At 39.9% G+C, this 19,334-nt stretch overlaps 1 protein-coding gene across 2 annotated transcripts in view; it reads left to right on the top strand.

The window, feature by feature from the left end:
* SP4 (Sp4 transcription factor) overlaps positions 1-19,334 on the top strand; it is a gene marked incomplete at its 3' end in the record, with an annotated part of 68,694 nt that overhangs the window by 39,913 nt on the left and 9,447 nt on the right. Inside the window, exons 3-4 of one of the 2 annotated variants that reach the window (XM_080701098.1) lie at positions 11,816-12,044; positions 17,543-17,742. In XM_080701098.1, the coding sequence (XP_080557224.1) occupies positions 11,816-12,044; positions 17,543-17,742 (429 nt within the window). The remainder of the gene's footprint in view (positions 1-11,815; positions 12,045-17,542; positions 17,743-19,334) is intronic. The other variant, XM_080701099.1, reaches the window with a different exon arrangement.

Raw genomic sequence — 19,334 nt, 5'->3', positions numbered from 1 at the left:
GGTTCCACACTGTCTTTGGGAACCAAAAGAAGAAGAAAAGGGCTTTCAGAGAGACAGCTGAGGCTGTCTGCGAACCGCAGTCCTCCTGTCTTGGCCTCCCAAATGCTGGGATTACAAGCATGTACCACCACACCCGGCTTATTAAACACATTTCAAGTGCTAATTGTCGCATATGTTTAGAGGCTACCATACTGGACAGTACTGATGCAGAACATTTTTATTATCACAGAAATTTCTAGGACAGTAATACCTTTTTTTTTTCCCCCTCCACTGTACTGGGGATGGAATTCAGGGGCATTCTACCTCCAAGCTACACCATGAGACCTGTTTTTTATTCCTTTTTTGAAACAAGGTGAAAATAGAGAAGTAGAGGATAGTATCTTAGGGGATGATACAGAAAGACTTTGTAAAACTGTGTTTGTTCATTTAATATTTACTTATTTAGAGCCTATTATGTGGCAAGTACTGTATTAGATCTAGAAACCACAATGCTACAGAAGGCCTTAGAGAATATAGAAGGAAGCAGTTGAAATAAAGATATTGAGGGGTGGAAGTCAGATTAGTTATGATATAGGATGCTAATGTTTTAAAAATAGAAGGATGCATCTTCTCTGGGATCACTAAAGTGTGGCTGTATAAACAAGTGAGGGAATTTGTGAGAAGGTTCCCTGGAGGAGGTGGTGATACAAGATAGTGCAGGTAGGATGACCTGACATCAGAGGATGGACACTCGGGGCAGAAGTCAGACTCTGTGATGTGATCAGGGCATTACAGATAACTTCCTGTGTCTGCCCAAGAGTGCATTTGCTGTATAAAGTCGTAGTAGCAAGGACTAGGCCAAGAAGATTCTTTCCTTGACAAGAATTTAAACTACCTGAAAGTTACATGGAACCTTTTATGAGGCCTTAAGTGGAATACCGTCTGAATCACTCAGTGCATACAGTGGACAAGGGAAGGCTAATCTTGTTTCAAGGATATCAATTCTACAGGAAGATGGAACTATTGAGAGGGAAGACTTGAGAACTGAATATGTTATCTGAGGCAGTAGGTAGTAGGAGGTGAAGTCAGATGCACCAAGGAAGTGCTTCCAAGGTGAGGTTTTTTAAGAGTCAGCTGGGCACAGTTTCCAATGCCCTTAATCCCAGTGAGCCCAGAGGCCGGGGCTGGAGGGTCTCAAGTTTGAGGCCAGCCTCCACAGTTTAATAAGCACTTTCTGAAATTAAAATAAAAAGTGCTGGCTGGGTGTGGTGGTGCACGCTTGTAATCTCAGCATTTGGGAGGCTGAGACAGGAGGATCGTGGTTCGAAGACTGCCTCAGCTACTTGGTGAGGCCCTTTGAAACTCAGTAAGATCCTGTTTCAAAATAAAGAATAAAAAACAGGGCTGGAGTATAGCTCAGAGGTAGAATGCCCCTGGGTTTCATCCTTAGTACTGGGAAAAGAAAAAAAACACTAAAAAGAAATTAGGGCTGGGGGTGTAGCCCAGCATCCTCAGTACCTAAATAATAAATAAATAAATAAATAAATAAATAAATAAATAAATAAATAAATAAAATGGTGGTGATGTTGTTCAGTGATAGAGTGCCCTGAGTTCAATCCCAGTAACACCCCCATACATACATACAAAGACAAGAGAACTGGTGGCGAGTACCCAGATGCTGGTGATAAGAGACTTCCGTGTGACTTTAGTCTTCTCAGTAAGTTAGGCAGTGTCATCTATGGATCGTAAGTGCAGGGAGCAAGAGTTTGAGGACTAGAGGGGAAATTGGAACCGCCAGTGAAGGAATTTATTATATATACATCTTTTATATAGAGTGAATGAAGGGGTACCAAGAAACAGTGACAGCCCAGGCAATGTTTCATTAAAATACAATTTTAGGGAATTCGCCATCTTGTAATTTCTTTCCTTTGAGTTAGCAGCCTGAGAACATGAGACCAGGGGTGGTGAGAATTACTACCAGGTGTGGCTGGAGTTCAAGGAGGCGAGAGTTCAGCAAGGATGCCAGACCACCAGAGGAGGGTTGCTGGGTAGGGAGTGTGTGCAGACAGGTGACTAGGGAACAGGAGAGGGGAAGATGGAATTCAGAGTGTTGGAGTTAAGAGTGACACAGTTAAGAGACTAAAGAAAAGACAGGCTGAGGCCGACAGTTCTTGGCAGCAAAGCGGTTCTACTAGATGACGAGTTGGCACAGGGTCCTGCTGGTAGGAGATGGCCCGAGCAGAGAACTGGCTTTACTTTCCAGACTTCTTCCCTCCTGTTTTTTGTTTTTGTTTTTGTTTTTGTTTTTTTGGTAGTACTAGGGATGGAGCCCCGGGGCATTCTACCTCTGAGCTACACCCTCAGCCCTATTTTTTGTTCTTTATTTTGAAACAAGATCTCACTGAGTTGCGAATGGCTTCACTAAGTAGCTGAGGCTTTTGCAAACCGCAGTCCTGTTTTAGCCTCCAGAATGCTGGGATTACAAGCGTGCGCCACCACGCCCGATGCCCGGCTCAGAGTATGAACTATTTTGAACTTCATAACCTAATGACTTTTACCAAGATTATACCTTTATGCCTGAATTAGACAAACCTTGATTCAAGTCTTGGTTTTGCCACTTGACTCTTGATCAAGTGTCTCTCCCTGAGTGTTCTCATCTGTAAGGAGCAGTCATTGTGTTACTTCAGTGGGTAATATGTGTGAAGTGCTTCACCTGGTGCTTAGGGCACAGGAAGTGTTCACTAAGTGCTAGCAACTAATTATTATGGTTAATTATTCACGTTATCTCTGTTTGTTCTTTCTGTTGTTAGAGATCTCTTTCAGGGTTTGGTCACCTGAAGGTAAAATAGCTTCTTAATTGGTACCTCTGCCTGCTTTTTCCCATATCTGGCCTATACTCAACATTTCAGAGTTTTGATAAGATCGTTCTGGTGCGTTCCTATTCCTTTCTTACAACCTTCATAGGTTTCCAGTTGCAGACTTTTCGAGTTATTAAAACTTTCAAAAAGTGATGGAGCCCAGTATAGGATGAAAGTTGGCAACAGAGGCTATATCAGTTCACTGCTACCTATGGTGGGTCACTCCATTTATTTAATTAATTATTTATTTATTTATCTTTCCTTTCCTCTTCCTTCCTTTCTTCTTTCCTCCCTCCTTCTCTCCCTTCCTTCCTTCTTTTCTTCCTTCCTTCCAGACCTATTTTATTATTTGGAAACAGGGTCACACTAAGCTGCTAAGAACCTCACTAAGTTGCTGAGGCTGCCTTCTAACCTGTTATCTGCCTGTCTCAGCTTCCCAAGTATTGGAATTAAAAGTGAGCACCGCCACACCGAGCAACTCTTTTTATTTATAAGCACCAGAGGTGCCTTAAAACATTAAGGACCATTAAAAGTTCATAGAAGTAATCAGATTTTTTTAAAAATAATTTTTTTCACTATCTTTTTATTTTATTTTATTTGCAGTACTAGGAATAGAACCCAAGTGCATTTTACCTCTGAGCTACACCTCCAGCCCTATTTTTTATTCTTTATTTTGAAACAGGGTCTCACTGAGTGGCAAAGGGCCTCACTAAATAGCTGAGGCTGTCCACAAACCACGATCCTCCTGTCTTACCTCTCGAATGCTTGGATTACAAGTGTGCGCCATCATACCCGGCTCTTCACCACCATCTTAAATGAATATGGTTAGCCAGGCATGGTGGCAAACACTTGTAATCCCAGCATTTGGGAGGCTGAGAAGGAGGATCTCAGTTTGTGGACAGCCTCAACTACTTAGTGAGGCCCTCTCCAACTTAGACCCTGTTTCAAAAAATAGAGAATAAAAAATAGGGCTGGGGGTGTAGCTCAGAGGTAGAATTCCCCTGAGTTCCATCCCCAGTACCACAATACATACATACATACATACATACATACATACATACATACATACTTAAAGTTGTATAAGAGCAGAGGTTAGCCAGGTGGGCATGGTTGCGTGTGCTTGTAATCCCAGTACTTGGGAGGCTGAGATAGCAGGATTCCAGGTTCACAGCCAACCTCAGCTACTTAGGCCCTCTACAATTTAGTGTGACCCTGTTTCAAAATAAAAAAGTAAAATAGGGTTAGGGGTACAGCTTGGATAGCTTGGAGGTAGAATACCCCTGGGTTCAATCCTTGTTACTGAAAAAAAAAAAAATTAGACTGGTTCATTTTTTTAACTAGGCATCTATAGAGGTTGTTACTTCTCTTAACACTAGGTTATTAGCTGCGATGGCACATGCTTATAATCCCAGGACTTGAGAGACTAAAACAGGAGGATCACAGATTAATGGCCAGATTCAACTACTTAGTGAGACCCTTTTTCAAAATAAAGAATAAAACATTGGGCCGGGGGTGTCGCTTGGAGGTAGAATGCACTTGGAGTTCAATCTTCAGTATCTCTCTCATTCTCGGTCGCGTGTGTACGTGCGCGCTTTCTTTCTCGCTCGCTCTCCCTCTCGCTCTCGCTCTCTCTGACACACACACACACACACACACACACACACACACACAGCACTAGGGTATTGCACTTCTATATGGGATTAATTTCAAGGTCTATAATGCTGTTATGCTGAAACTCTTAATCCACCACACTTAATCATTATGACTCAGTGTGTATTATGTTTTTACATAATTTAAAACCTTTATATTTGCCTGTATAATCTCTAAAAATTGTTAACCTTTAATTTTAATTCAAACTCTTGCTTTTGCATAATTGAATTTGTGCATATGTATGATTATTTGTATTTAAAATGATTAGGGTAATTTTTATGTTTTAGAATAGGCCTTCCTAAAATGATTCTTTGAGAAAGTTAGACTAGATCTATGATTTAGTGTATAGTTTTGCAATTTCATGAATGGATTTTTAGTGACCATTCTATAAAAATAGGTTTATGTAATCTGGGTTTACAAGAAGCTGACTTACAAACTAGAATATTCTTATTTTTCTTTTTTAATACAAGATCAGAGATAGTTCTTTTTGTTATGTTGGAATTGAGTTGGGGTCGCAAAGGAGGCAAACACCAGCCAAATTATTAAAGGCTTCTTTAATCAGTCGGCACATTAGGGCAAGGTCTGCCGACCGTGGGGGAAGGGACCAGATGACTGAGCAGCAGAGTAACAGGTTCAGCAGAGTCACAGGTGGTTGGGTTGGTCAGCAGAGTCACACGGCAGAGAGGAAGTGAGGGTATCGATTTAGCTGGGGTTTTGGGGTAGAGCTAACAATGTGGGAAAGTGGCATGGGAATGCTGGTCCTCATGACATCTAGAGTCTTGTGATATCAAGAGTCTCGAGGCATTTCTGCTCTAACTTCCGGGGTTCTGCCTCCTGTCCCCACTGTGAGGTCCTGTGGGGGAAGGGAGGGAGCCAACCTATCACTTTTCAATTGCTTGAATGCTTTTAATGCCTTCCTTGCTTTGTGTGTGTGTGTGTGTGTGTGTGTGTGTGTGTGTGTGTGTGTGTGTTCGCACGCGTGCTTACTGGTGATTGAATCAAGAGGTGCTCTACCTCTGAGCTATTCCCGAAATCCTTTCTATCTACCTTTCTACCTACCCATCCATTCATCCACCACAGGGTCTCACTAAAGTTGCTGAGGGCCTTGTGAAATTGCTGAGATTGGCCTTGAACATGCACTCTTCCTGTCTCAGCTTTCTAAATACTGGATTATAGGTTATACCACCATCCTCAGGCTATTATTGTTTCTTAACTCTGCTTAGATGCCTCTCTTTAGTGTACTCACCCCAGAGGGATATGTTAATTCTTCTTCACACTTACTTGAATTTGATAGGAATGAAATTATTGGTGATGTTTAAGGGAACTTTTTAAAAATGTGCATATCTGCTCTTCATGATGTAAAACATAAATAATGACAGTCCTCCTGTGGCTTTAAATGAGTCGGGGAAAAACCCTAGTAAAAATTGCTACCATTCCTCAAAAATAGCAGATTTAAAAGTAAATGAAGTTAGAGTGCCTTTCTTTCCTAGTTCAGAGACGTTAAAAAATGCAACATCTTAAATAGTCTGAATTGATAGATATTATTTTGTATATCTCTACTTATTGTCTGTAAAGCCTAAGTAATTCCTGAACTCATAAGAAGAAGAGATAGCTGAGCTGGGCATGGTCCTGCGCGTACACTGATAATCTAGTACTTGGGAGGTTGAGACAAGGATCACAGGTTCACAGCCAGCCTCAGCCACTTAGTGAGGCCCTCTACAACTTAGTGAAACCCTATTTCAAAATAAAGAATAAAAAATAGGTCTAGGGGTATAGCTTGGAGGTAAAATGCCCCTGGGTTCAATTCCCAGTATTGCCCCTCCCAAAAAAGCCAACTGGAAAAGAGTTCAGGGCTCTGGATTCAGGTTAGCTTAGTTCACATCTTGGCTTTGCTGCTTAATAGCACAAAGCCTTCATTATTCTTTTTTGATAGTAAATCAATTTTCTGTGTACTACGAAAGCATCAAAAGCACCTTTTTGTTTTTGTACATAATTATTCATTTGAGTTTGTCTTCCCTACAGATAGGAGTGACAGGTCAGATTTTATTTATTTTCATTTTTTTTTTAGCAGTGTTAAACGTATTGTAGGTACTTGGAGTGTTTGTTTAATGAATAAATCTCACTTGATACTAGGTTTTTGTTTTTTTGTTTATTTTTAAATTTTTTATTGGTACACTGTATTCATATATTATAATGGGATAAAAACTTGTGTAGACATACATGCACACCAGTTAGCCCCTACCCAGTCGCCACCCCATTCCCTCCCCATTTCTCTTTCCCATGCTTGGCTTAGTGGTTGACATCTAATATTATAGCAATTTATCCAAAATTAACAATGATAATCTCACATAACAGATTCATCTGTCTGATATCAAACTTTTGATCACTTAGAGATAACATTTCAGTATTTCTTTTTGCTTTCTTAACAGAGGATATTTTTTTCTTTTTTTTTTAAGGTAAAACTATCATACATTTATTTTTCAGAAAAAATCTATCCTAACATGAAATATGAACTCTAAATACCCAAAACAATCTCAAAAAAGAACAAAGCTAGAAGATGTACATTTTCTGATTTCAAACCTTATAGAACTACAATAATTGAAACAGTGTAGTACTGCTATAAAGGCAGATATATAAACCAGTGGGGTAAAATAAAAAGCCTAGAAATAAATTCTTCCATATATGGTAAAGTTATTTTTGACAAAGTTTCCAAGAACATTTGGTGAAGGAAATAATAATCTTTTCACTAAATATTGTTGAAAAATAATCATTACATGAAAAAGAATAAAATTGGACCCTTACCTAACACCATATACAAATATTAACTCAAAAGAGATAAAAGACCTAAATGTAAATCTTAAGACTATAAACTTTTAGAAGAAAACCTGGGTTATAACACTTTACAACATTGAAATTGGCAGTGATTTCTTGGATATGATTTCAAAGGCACAGGCAACAAAAGAATAAACAAACTTCCTAAAAAAATATTGTACATGCAAAGACAATGTAAACAGAGTTAAAAGTTACTGATAGAATGGGATAAAATATTTCCAAATGCTATATCTGAAGGTATATTAATATTCTAAGTAAAAATCCTAAAACTTAGCAACAATAAAAGCAAACAATACAATTTAGAAATAGGTAAAAGACTGAAATAACTAATGAATCTCCAAAGATTTCAACCTATAAACACACGAATATATTCTTCTTTGCTTAGTTGTCTGTTGGATGGAAAATCTTGTTTCTCTGGTTTTGGTGTGTATTACCTATTTCTTCTTTGTAGTTAATCTCTTTGAGTATTTCCTCTAGCGCTGGTTTTGAAGATATAAATTCCTTCAGTTTCTGTTTGTCATGGAAGCTTCTTATTTCCCCATCTAATTTGATAGATAGTTTTGCTGGGTAGGAAATTTTTGGCTGGAAGTTGGTTTCTTTCAGAGTTTGGAATATGTTACTCCAAGCTCTTCTGGCTCTCATGACTTGGTCTGGGAAGTCTGGAGTGATTCTAATTTGTTTGCCTCTGAATGTCACTTGGCCCTTTGTTTTTGTTGCCTTTAAGATTCTCTGCTTGGCTTCCACATTGGTCATTTTGACAATTATGTGGCGTGGGGATCCTCTTCTCCAATCCTCTCTAAAGGGAGTTCTATCAGTTTCCTGGACCTGTGTATCGACCTCTTGCTCTATGTTTGGAAAATTTTCTGCTCTTATTTCTTTGAAGAGATTATTGATCCCTTTGGTTTCACCTTCTTTTCCCTCCTCTATTCCGATTATTCTTAAGTTAGCTCTCTTAATGGGCCCATATTTCTTCAATGTCCGATTCCTGCTGTCTGATTTTTTTTTCTAAGTTATAAATTATGCGTTCATTTTTAGAGTGATCATCTTCTAGGAGCGAGATTCTATTCTCCATGTGGTCTAATCGATTGTTTATACTTTGAATTGAGGCCTTTACCTCAATGATTGCTTCCTTTATTTCTTTTAGACTCTCTCTAAATTCTTTTCGAAAGTCTTGTATTATTTCTACAGTTATTTTCCTGATTTGATCTTCTAGAGATCTCTGAATTTCTGTGTTTCAGGTTCTGATAATATGGGGTTGTGGGCATTCATTGCTCTGTTGTTGTTTCTCTTTCCCATGATTTCAGAAGTTTGTGCCTTCTCTGGGTTCTTCCCCGGGTCACCACAACTTCACTTAGGGTGCTCTGTATCTCAAGTCTGTTGTAATCTCAGCCTCCACTACTCCTTTACTGGGTTGTATCACAAAGTCTCATACCCAGGTAGTTAATCAAGGCTGCGCAAGACCGTGGGGGTGCCGGGCTGGGCATTTTCCCACAGGGAGCTGCGACTAGGGTGTGGTATCTCTGCCACTGCTACTCCTTCACTGGGTTGGACTGCAAAATATCTGACCCAAGGAGATTATCACAAGTCCCTGGGAGTGCAGAACAGAGATTTCTCCATTAGGGGCCTCAGTTACACTCACGGTTATTGTGGGTGCAGATCTGGAGCTGTGGCGGGGCGCGGTGAACTTGCTGTTGCTACTGGCATTATGGCGCCGCTGCCACGCCCTTGGCCATGAGGCTAGTGTATTTCTTTTCTGGTTTTGAGCTCCGTTCTGAGTCCCTGGAAGGCATTATGAGCTTGACCCCTGGGAGTTTTTGACGTTCATTGCGCTGAAAGAACTGCTGAATTGCACCCGAATGATCTGCAGCTGCTCACTTCAGCTCCTTGTTTATCTTTCCTCTCTGGAGCCTGGTGCTGTGAGGGAAGATGGCGCCAGCACGGCTCTGCTGCCGCATTGCAGGCTTGATTTCTGGTCTCTGATTGTTCTTCTAGTCTTTCTTTTCCCTGTCCCTTGTGTTTACATTTTTTATGTCTCTGCTTATGGTGTTTTCTGGCTTTGAAAAGCACTGATTTTGTGGCAACAGAGATCGAGTTTTAGCAGGACTTGTAAACGCTGCTTTTCTTGGTCGCCATCTTCTCGGAAGTCCTTATACTAGATTTTTGTGCTAGTTTTTTGCTACCAGAACAAATACCTGAGATAACCAAATTATAAAGAGATAAGACATATTTTAGCTCAATTTTAGAGGTTTCAGTCCATGATCAGGCAGACTCAGTGCATTTAGGCTCTGGTGGTCAGTGGTAAGTGGGAGGGTGTAGCTCATGGCACATTCCGATGGTGTAATAAAATCTTCACCTCATGACCACTCCACCCCCCCCCAAAAAAAAAAATAGGAGAGGAAGAGATGGGCAATACAGTCTCCTTCTAGTGAACTTCCCTAGTGACTAAAACCTCCTGCTAGGCCCTACTGAATGTTTTTAAGTGCTGGGGGCCATTCTTGCACAGAGTAGTTGGTGTGCATTCCAGATCCAAGCCATAGGTTCTCATTCAAAGATCTAAGATTTACAGAAATCTCAATGGCTGTTATTAACTAGTTGTACTGAATACCAGGCTCACTGAAGTCAATCTTTCTCTTCAGTGTTTATCACATGTCAGACATTATGTTAAATATGCTAAGTATATTATCTTAGTTGATGCTCACTCTTCATAGTTCCTCAAAGGAAAAATCTGAAGAGAGAGTCATAATTCACAGGGAAGACTTGACCCAAAAGCTCTGTTTAACTTTTAGGTTCTACTAAACTGACTGTTGTGTCTACTCATTTGCCTAAATTTTTTTAAATGAAGTGGTTACTGTGACATTGAAATTGAGTGTGGGGGGGTGTCGCAAAGGAGGTAAACACCAGCCAAGTTATTGTGTGAGACCAGGCAACTGTAATCAAACTGGCACCTTCAGGCAAGGTCTGCTGACTGTGGGGGAAGGGACTGATGATGGAGCAGCAGAGCCATGGGGTCAACAGAGTCAGCCAGCAGTCACTTTTGATGGGCAGAGTCACTGGTCAGAGAGGAATTGATGGTATTTATGCAGCCAGATTCTGGGGTGGGGCTAGCTGGTCCTCTCGCAACATCTGGAGTCTCTCCATACCTGGAGTCTCAAGATTTCTCCGCTTTGGTTCCGCCTCCTGTCCCCGCTGCGGGGTCCCATGGGGGAAGGGATGGACCCAACCTATCAGTTCTCTTTCATTTAAACAGTATAGGGAGGACTCAGCTATTCCTTGATATTCTCGGGCTAACATTTATCTCTAGGGAGACAACTAGTTGTAGCTCTTGGATAAGACAAAGAAATGTTCTGTAATTAATAAGCATACTTCCCAAACCTAGGCTATTATTCTTTTTACTACTACTCTACCACAGACTCTCTTATCATGTCTGTCAAAGCTGTTAAAGCCTATCCCTAAATATGTATCTTTCTTTCTTTCTTTCTTTTTTTTTTTTGGTGGAAGCCCTTCTACCTCCGGGCTACACTCCCAGACCCATTTTTTATATTTTTATTTGTAAACAGGGTCTCTTAAGCCAGCACGGCTGGCTTCGAACCTGCTTGATCCTCCTGTCTCCGCCTCCCAAGCATGGGGATTACAAGCGTGCGCCACCACGCCCGGCTTAGTCTTTTTATTTTTGAAATAGGGTCTCACTGAGTTGCGAAGGGCCTCACTAAGTACCTGTTAGGCTGTCTGCAAACCGAGATCCTCAAGTCTCCACCTCCCGAATGCTGGGATTACAAGTGTGCACCACCACGCACGGTTGATTTGGGTCTATTATCAAATCTGTAAAATGGAAATGTTAATAACTGATTTACTTACCTCAAATGATTGGTGAAATAATCAAATTAATAATAGTTGTAGGAAATTCACAACTCATATCTTCATCTTTATTATTTCTAGTTTCCCCTCCATGTTCTTTTATTTAAAATGTTACTAAGGTCTATGTATTTTTTTAAATGCTTTTTATAAGTAACTTCACAGGAGTTGATCAAGCCATGTCTCCTTTAGTTTTAATGTATGTGGTTAAAATTTATATACCTTAGAGCTGCACATGGTGGCGTGTGCCTATAATCCCAATACTTCAGAGGCTGAGACAAAGGATCACAGGTTCAAGACCAGCCTCAGCAATTTAACATGGACAAATATGTTACCTTTAAAATGTTCACATGAAGCTGGGTGTGGTGGCACATGCTTGTAATCCTAGTACTTGGGAGGCTGAGACAAGAGGATCACTGGTTTAAGGATAAGTTTAGCAATTTAGTGAGGCTCTCAGGAACCCAGTGAGATCTTGTTTCCAAATAAAAAATAAAATCATTCTGGGGGTATAGCTTGGAGGTAGAATGCCTCTGGGTTTAATTCCCAGTACCACACATGCAAAAAAAAAAAAAAATGTCCACATGATTTTTTTTACTCTTTTCTATAGGAAAATAATGTTATTTACCCTCTTGATTTCTTTTAAGGTCAGCAGCAAGGACAAGATGGTGTGAAAGTCCAGCAAGCTACCATAGCTCCTGTAACGGTGGCAGTTGGAGGAATTGCTAATGCGACGATAGGTGCTGTTAGTCCTGACCAACTCACACAAGTGCATTTGCAGCAAGGCCAGCAGAGCTCTGATCAAGAGGTGCAGCCTGGCAAGAGGCTTCGGAGAGTTGCCTGTTCCTGTCCTAACTGTAGAGAAGGAGAAGGAAGGTAAATTCTCTATTTCACCTCTAGTTCGCTGGAAGACATAAAATAGTAGTTAAAAATGAAGTCATTAGTACATACTTTGATCACTGAAAAGTCACTCCCTTCGTAGTCCAGAAGTTGAAAGATAATTAAGTTAGGCTGTGCTAGGAATGGAATTTGAGTGTTATCTCATACTTTTATTTTTTTCAAATAGATTTCTTCTTTCATTTACTTTATACAATTTTAAATACTCATTCAAAATGTATGTTCTATTGGTTTTTAATATATTTATAGAGTTGTATAGCTATTCCCACAGTTATTTTTAGAAGGTTTTTGTCATCTTCAAAAAGAAATCCTCTCTCCTTTAGAGATTACTCATCCCCACCCTCCAACCTTTTCATTCCTCAGCAACCCTTAAACTAGTTGCTTTGTTTATAGATTTGCCTATTCTGGACATATAAGTGGAGTCATACAGTTAAGTTCTTTTGTCACTGACAATAATGTTTTCAAGGTTCAGACATAAGATAGCATGATCTATCGCTCATTCCTTTTTTATGGATAAGTAATATTTCATTGTGTGATTGTACGTTATCCCATCATTTGATAGAGTTTGATCATTATAAATAATGCTGCTATAGACATTTTTATAGAAGTGTTTGTGTGGACATATGTCTTTTGTTTTTCTTGTGTATATGCTTAGGAATGTAATCGCTGGATCATGTGTTAACTGTACTTTTATCCTTTGAGGAACTGCCAGACTATTTTCCAAAGTGGCTGCACCATTTTATATCCTTACCATTGCCAGGTTTTTTTTTTTCCCCTAGGATCGAACCCAGGGGTATTCTACCTCTGAGCCACACCCCAGCTCTATTTTATGCTTTATTTTTATTTTTTTTGCTAGTCTAGGGATGGAATCCAGGGTCATTCGACCTCCGAGCTACAGCCCCTACCCTATTTTTTATTCTTTATTTTGAAACAGGGTCTCACTGAATTGCAGAGGGCCTCACTAAGTAGCTGAGGCTGTCCACGAACTGCGATCCTCCAGTCTCAGCCTCCCGAATGCTGGGATTACAAGCGTGCACCACCACGCCCGGCTTATTCTTTATTTTTGAAACAGAGTCTCACGAAGTTGCAGAGGGCCTCATTAAGTAGCTGAGACTGGCTTTGAACCTGCATGATCCTCCTGTCTCAGCCTCCCAAGTACTGGGATTACAAGTGTGTGCCACCACGTCCTGCATCATTTTTATTTTTGAAACAGGGTCTCACTGAGTTGCAAAGGACCTCACTAAGTAGAAGCTGAGGCTGTCCTTGAACCACGATCCTTCTGTCTCAGCTTCCCTCCCTCATGCTGGGATTATAAACTGGGATTATAAACGTGAGCCACCACGCCCAGCTTTCATTCTTTATTTTGAAACAGGGTTTCACCAAGTTGCAGAGGGCCTCACTAAGTAGCTGAGGCTGGCCTTGAAACTGTGATCCTTCTGTCTTAGCCTCCCAAGTACTGGGATTATAAGCATGCACCACCATACCCAGCTTCATTTATTTTTTTATATGTGGTCTCAGGTAAACATCTATATACCACCATTTACTGATAAAACTATCCTTCCCCTCATTGAATAGTCTTGACACCTTTGTCAAAAATCATTTGATAATAGACATGTGGTTTTGTTGGGGAGGGGTTCTGAGGATTGAACTCAAGGGTGTTCTACCTCAGAGCTACAACCCCAGACCTTTTTTTTTTTAATATGCTTTTGTTGGTGCATTTTAGTCTCACATCATAATGTCAATCATGTTGACAGTGACATGCATGCACACAGCACTTGGTTCCTCACCCCTCCCCCTGCCGCCTCCCCATATAGAGTCCTGAGATCGAAATTGGTTTTTTCATATATGTACACAAAGCTGATGGTAGTAATTCCTTCAGTGGACCTCATTCTTTCCCCTCTCCTCCCCTTAGACCACCTCTGGCTCCACTGAAATTTCCCCTCCATTATCTGGAGTCCCTCTGGTATCCCCATTACTCCCTAGCTTCTGCATATTAGAGAAAACCTGTGACTCCCCCAGACCTGTTTTTATTTTTTTATTTTGAAAGAGGGTCTCACTAAGTTTCTGAGGCTGGCCTTGAACCTGTGATCCTCTTATCTCAGCCTCCCAGATAGTGGGATTACAGACTTGGGCCACCATGCCTGGAAGACAGTGGGTTTATTTCTGGACTCTCAGTCCTATTTCATTAATCTTTATGTCTACTTTTTTTTTTTTTTTTTTTTTTTTTGTACCAGGGATTGAACCCAGGGGCATTCTACCTCGGAGCTACATTATCAACCCCCCTTCCTCCTTTGGTACTAGTAATACAGAGGCATTCTTCTGCCTCCTAGCTATACCTCAACCCTATTTTATTTTTTATTTTGAAACAGGGTTTCACTAAATTGCTGAGGCTGGCCTCAAATCTGCAATCCTCCTGTCTCAGCCTCTCAAGTACGATGATTATAGGCTTGCACCCCTGCATCTGGACTGTAGGTCTGTCTGTATAACAGTATCACACTGTCATGATTACTTTGGTTTTGTAATAACTTTTGAAATTGGGAAATATGGGTCATCTAATTTTGCTATTCTTCAAAATTGTTTTTGCTGTTTTGTAGCACTTGTAATTTATGGAATTTTAACATCAACTTGCCATTTTCTACAAAGACTCTAGATAAGATTCCTTAGTATTTCTCTCTATAAAGTCGTGTTACCTGCGAAAGAGATTTTACTTCTTTTCCACTCAGGAAGAGTTTTTTTTCTTTTTCTTTTCATCGATTCCTTGTGTGGAACTTTCTGTGTAATGGTGAAGAGAAGCAGCAAATTGCACATACTTGTTTCTAATATTAGGGGAAGCATCCAGTGTCTCACTATAATGGTACCTAGCTCTGGGGCCGTAGTCAAGTGGAAGGATATTTCTTCTATTCCTAGTTTTTGAGCATTTTTTATCGTGAAAAAGGTTCTTTGTGTCAAATGCTCTCTAGCATTTGTTGTGATGATCATATGGTTTTGTTTTTTATTTTAATATAATTTGTGTTGATTGTTAGATGGGAAAGCATTTATGCACTCTTGGGTACATTCAGTTCGGTCATGGCGTATAGTTCTTTTATATGTTGCTGGATGCAGTTTTCTAGCCTTATGTTGAGGATTTTTGCATCTGTACTCATTAGAGATGCTGCTGTTTGTTTTTCTTGCAATGTATTTAGTCGTGATGACAGTAAATACTGACTTTATAGAACAAGTTAAGAAGTGTTTCTTCCAGTTTTATTTTCTGAATAAGTTAGTGAAGAACAGGTATTAATTTTTTTAATGTTTTGTGGAATTCACCCTTGAAGCTACTTGAGTCTGGATTTTTCTTATGGGTACTTTTTATTTCTTTTTACTGTTTTTTAATACTAGGAATTAAACACAGGGGTATGCTACCTCCAAGCTATATCCCCAGATATCTAGGCTGATGAGACTCACTTGCAGAGGCCGTTCCTGAACTTGTGATCCTCCTGTCTCAGCCTCCCAAGTAGTAGGATTAGAGGCCTGCACTATCACTCCCAGTGTTATTTTATTCCTAGTTCAGTTTCTTTACTTTATTATAGATTTATTTGGATTCACTATTTGTTCTTGAATCAGTTTTATATTTTGTGCTCCCTAGGAACTTGTCCATCATATCTAAGTAATTATTCATAGTTCCTTTATGATCTTTTATTTTGTAAGGTTGGTAGTGATACCTCATTATTCATTTAAGAATCTCTATGTTTGACATTTATTTCCTCTGATCTCAGGAGCCCTCACTCCTCCTGTCTCTTAACCTCAACAAACTAGCCAAGCTACAGTTGGATATATATCTCCAATGAATTAGTAAATCTCCCCTCATATGCCTTTTGCAATTGCGTTATCTTTATTTTTCTTTGCAGGTCTGGGGATGAAACCAGGGGCTATCCACCTCAGAGCTACACTCCCAGCCCTAGTTTTTATTCTTTATTTGGAAACATGGTCTCACTGAGTTGCAAAGAGCCTCACTAAGTAGAAGCTGAGGCTATCCACTAACCAGGATCCTCTTGTCTCAAGCCTCCCAAATGCTGGGATTACAAGTGTGCACCACCACACCTGGCTAGTGTTTCTTCTTCTTCTTCTTCCTCCGCAGCCGCCTCCTTCTCCTCCTCCTCCTCCTCCTCACCTTAGCCTCCAATTTCTACTTTGTTACAGATTGTCAGTTTTTTTTTTTTTTTTTTGGTTTTTTTGTTTTTTGTTTTTTTTTTGGTGGTACTGGGGGTGGAACCCAGAGGCTTCCTACCTCCAGGCCATACTCCCAGACCTATTTTATATTTTATTTGGAAACAGGGTCTCACTAAGTTGCTGAGAGCCTCACTCTGTAGCTGAGGCTGGCTTCAAACCTGTGTGATCCTCCTGTCTCAGCCTCCCAAGTGCAGGGATTAAAAGTGTGCCCGACCACGCCCGGCTGAAAGAGATTTGTATCTCTCTGATGGTGTGTGTCTCATGCTGGCCAGAATTTCTGAGTCATGGCTCTTAAACTGGAGGCCAGGACATTTCTCTGAATGATACCCTGTTTTAGGAGCTGAGTGCTTGGTGGGAGGAGCCGCAATAACCCCGGGTCTTCGTAGCATGCTTCTTCCAGCTTAGAAACTCCAGCTTAAGAACTGAATGAAGCTGGGCAAGGGCCACATGGGCCATAGCATTATCACCACCCACATCCAAAATAGCACTTGTGTTCCAACCACTCACCGGAATTTAGCTTCAACACTGAGCACTGGGGGTAGGATGAGCAGTGCTGGGTCCTGTGCATCCTGGAGAGGTGGAGGAGAGGGAATCCTTTTCTTGGTTGCTCCAGTCTGTAATGCCACATGTGTCCTGAGGTGGGAGGGAGAAGGGAAGGAGGTGAAGTGCCCCAGAGTCTCACTGTTCTTACTATTTTTGTTTGTATTTGCTTCTAGGACCATTTCCAGAGATTTTAAATGGTATTTTGTTTTATACTTTTCACCAGTTTTGCTGGGAAGTGGTCTGTGGAACTACTCACACTACCCTATGGAAATAAAACTGTACCTTACACTGTTACTGGAGTTAATTATTCTTTGGGATGCTTTGTGTTTAGATTAAACCCCATGATGTTTACCTCTGAGATAAACTCCAATTCTTTTTAATTTTAAACAGGGTCTTGCTAAGTTACCACTCCTTTTGGCATTTTAAAGGGTCTTAAACATCTTTAGAGTAGTGTTTCTTTTTCGCAGGAAGAGCCTACTGGGGAAGGACTTGAAGTCCATAGCATGTGGAAGCTCTGAAGTTAATACCTTTTCATAGCAGTTTTATGTTTAATACACAGACCTTTTATATTTTTTCTTTAATTGTCATTTTTCTGTATTTAACTCCAATGTGGCATTATGATCAGACTTACTCAGAAAAGCATCATTTAATTACAATTCCCTTTCTTATTCCCCTAATTAAAGGTTTAGTTTGGAAGTCTAGTTAATGTTTGTTTTGGTTTTTGTTAGGAGCAGCAATGAACCTGGAAAAAAGAAACAGCATATTTGTCATATTGAAGGATGTGGAAAAATTTATGGCAAAACATCTCACCTCCGAGCACATCTTCGCTGGCACACTGGAGAAAGACCTTTCATATGCAACTGGATGTTTTGTGGCAAAAGATTCACAAGGAGTGATGAGCTTCAAAGACACAGAAGAACCCACACAGGTTAGCTGGTTTCATTTTTTTTTTTTTTAGTACTGTGATGAAAGTTTTAGTGATAGGTTAGCTATCAAATTGGAAGTATATAACTCAAGGAGAAAGAATTCACTTTAGCAATTACATAGGAGATACATTGGAGATCAAAATTTTTAACCTCATTTTTGAGATACAGTTCGTGTGTGTGTGTGTGTGTGTGTGTGTGTGTGTGTGTGTGTGTGTGTCTGTCTGTCTGTCTGTCTGTCTATGGATTGAACCCAGGGGCATTCTGTCTCTAAGCTTTATACCCAGCCCTTTCTGTTTCTTGTTCTGAAATGGACTAAGCTGCTGAGGACCTGGCTAAGTCGTCAAGGCTGGCCTCAACCTCCTGCCTCAGCCTCCCAAGTACAGAGATTACAGGCATACACTACCATACCCAGCTTCATTCTACTTTTTGCAAGCTTTATCAGCATATTTACATGACTTAAAATTTGTTTCATATTCTCATCTTGTACTTAGCAAGTTGAGTTCACATAGTTCTTTTGTGTTTACGTAGGTATAGAGAACATTGAACTGTGGTCTTGATGGTGACCTTCATTAGCTTTGTTGTTTTGCCTCTTTAATCCTGAAATGTTATTCAAAATGTGAAGAATAATATATCACCTTTTCACTCAAAACTAGCAGTTATTTTTAAATTTTTAATAAAACAATCACTTATAAATATGGAAGAAAACAGCTATGCTGTCTGTAATTGTTCAGTGAATTTTAAATTTTTATACATATTCATGGGCTTCTATATAAATTAATGTTTTGTGTAGATTATGTTACAGAATCATTATTTTACTTACTGTTTTGAGATTTATCCAAGTCCACATATATGTATATTTGCATGTATGTATTTTTTTTTTTTTTTTGCGGGGCTGGGGATGGAACCCAGGGTCATTCGACCTCCGAGCTATATCCCCTGCCCTATTTTTTATTATTTGTTTTGAAAGTGGGTCTCACTGATTTGCAGAGGGCCTTACTAAGTAGCAGAGGCTGTCTGCGAACCTCGATCCTCCTGTCTCAGCCTCCCAAATGCTGGGATTACAAGTGTGCGCCACCACGCCCAGCTGTTCATTTTGATTTTCATTTTTCTTTTGGATTGTGTGTTCTTTTGGTCTTTGTTTTGTTTGGCAATGGAGATTGAACCCAAGGACATTTACCCTTTTTAAAAATTATTTGTTGTTATTTATTTATTTATTTATTTATTTTTGAAACAGTCTAGCTAATTTGCCAAGGGTCTCAATGAGTTGCTGAGGCTGGCCTGGAACTTGTGATCCTCCTTTCTCAGCCTCCCAAGCACTGGCCTTACAAATGTGTGCCACCATTTCCAGCAGGTTTTTTGTTTTTTATATGATTTATATGTTGTAGTTTCTTCCTTTATTTAAAGTCTTATCTTTGTGCTATATTTTGTCATAAAAAGTTTTACATGTTTGCTTACTTAGATATAAACTATTTCTTTTACTTTTTTTATCTGAAGATTATTTAAAGTTTTTTAAACATTTTCTTCTTTTTTTTTTTTTTTTTTTTTTTTGTGTGTGTGTGTGTGTGTGTGTGTGTGTGTGTGGTACTGGGGGTGG

Source organism: Muscardinus avellanarius (genome assembly GCF_963383645.1).
Source record: "Muscardinus avellanarius genome assembly, chromosome: 9".
Taxonomy (NCBI): Eukaryota; Metazoa; Chordata; class Mammalia; order Rodentia; family Gliridae; genus Muscardinus; species Muscardinus avellanarius.
The sequence above is the reverse complement of the archived record's forward strand: the minus strand, read 5'-3'. Positions and strand labels throughout refer to the sequence as shown.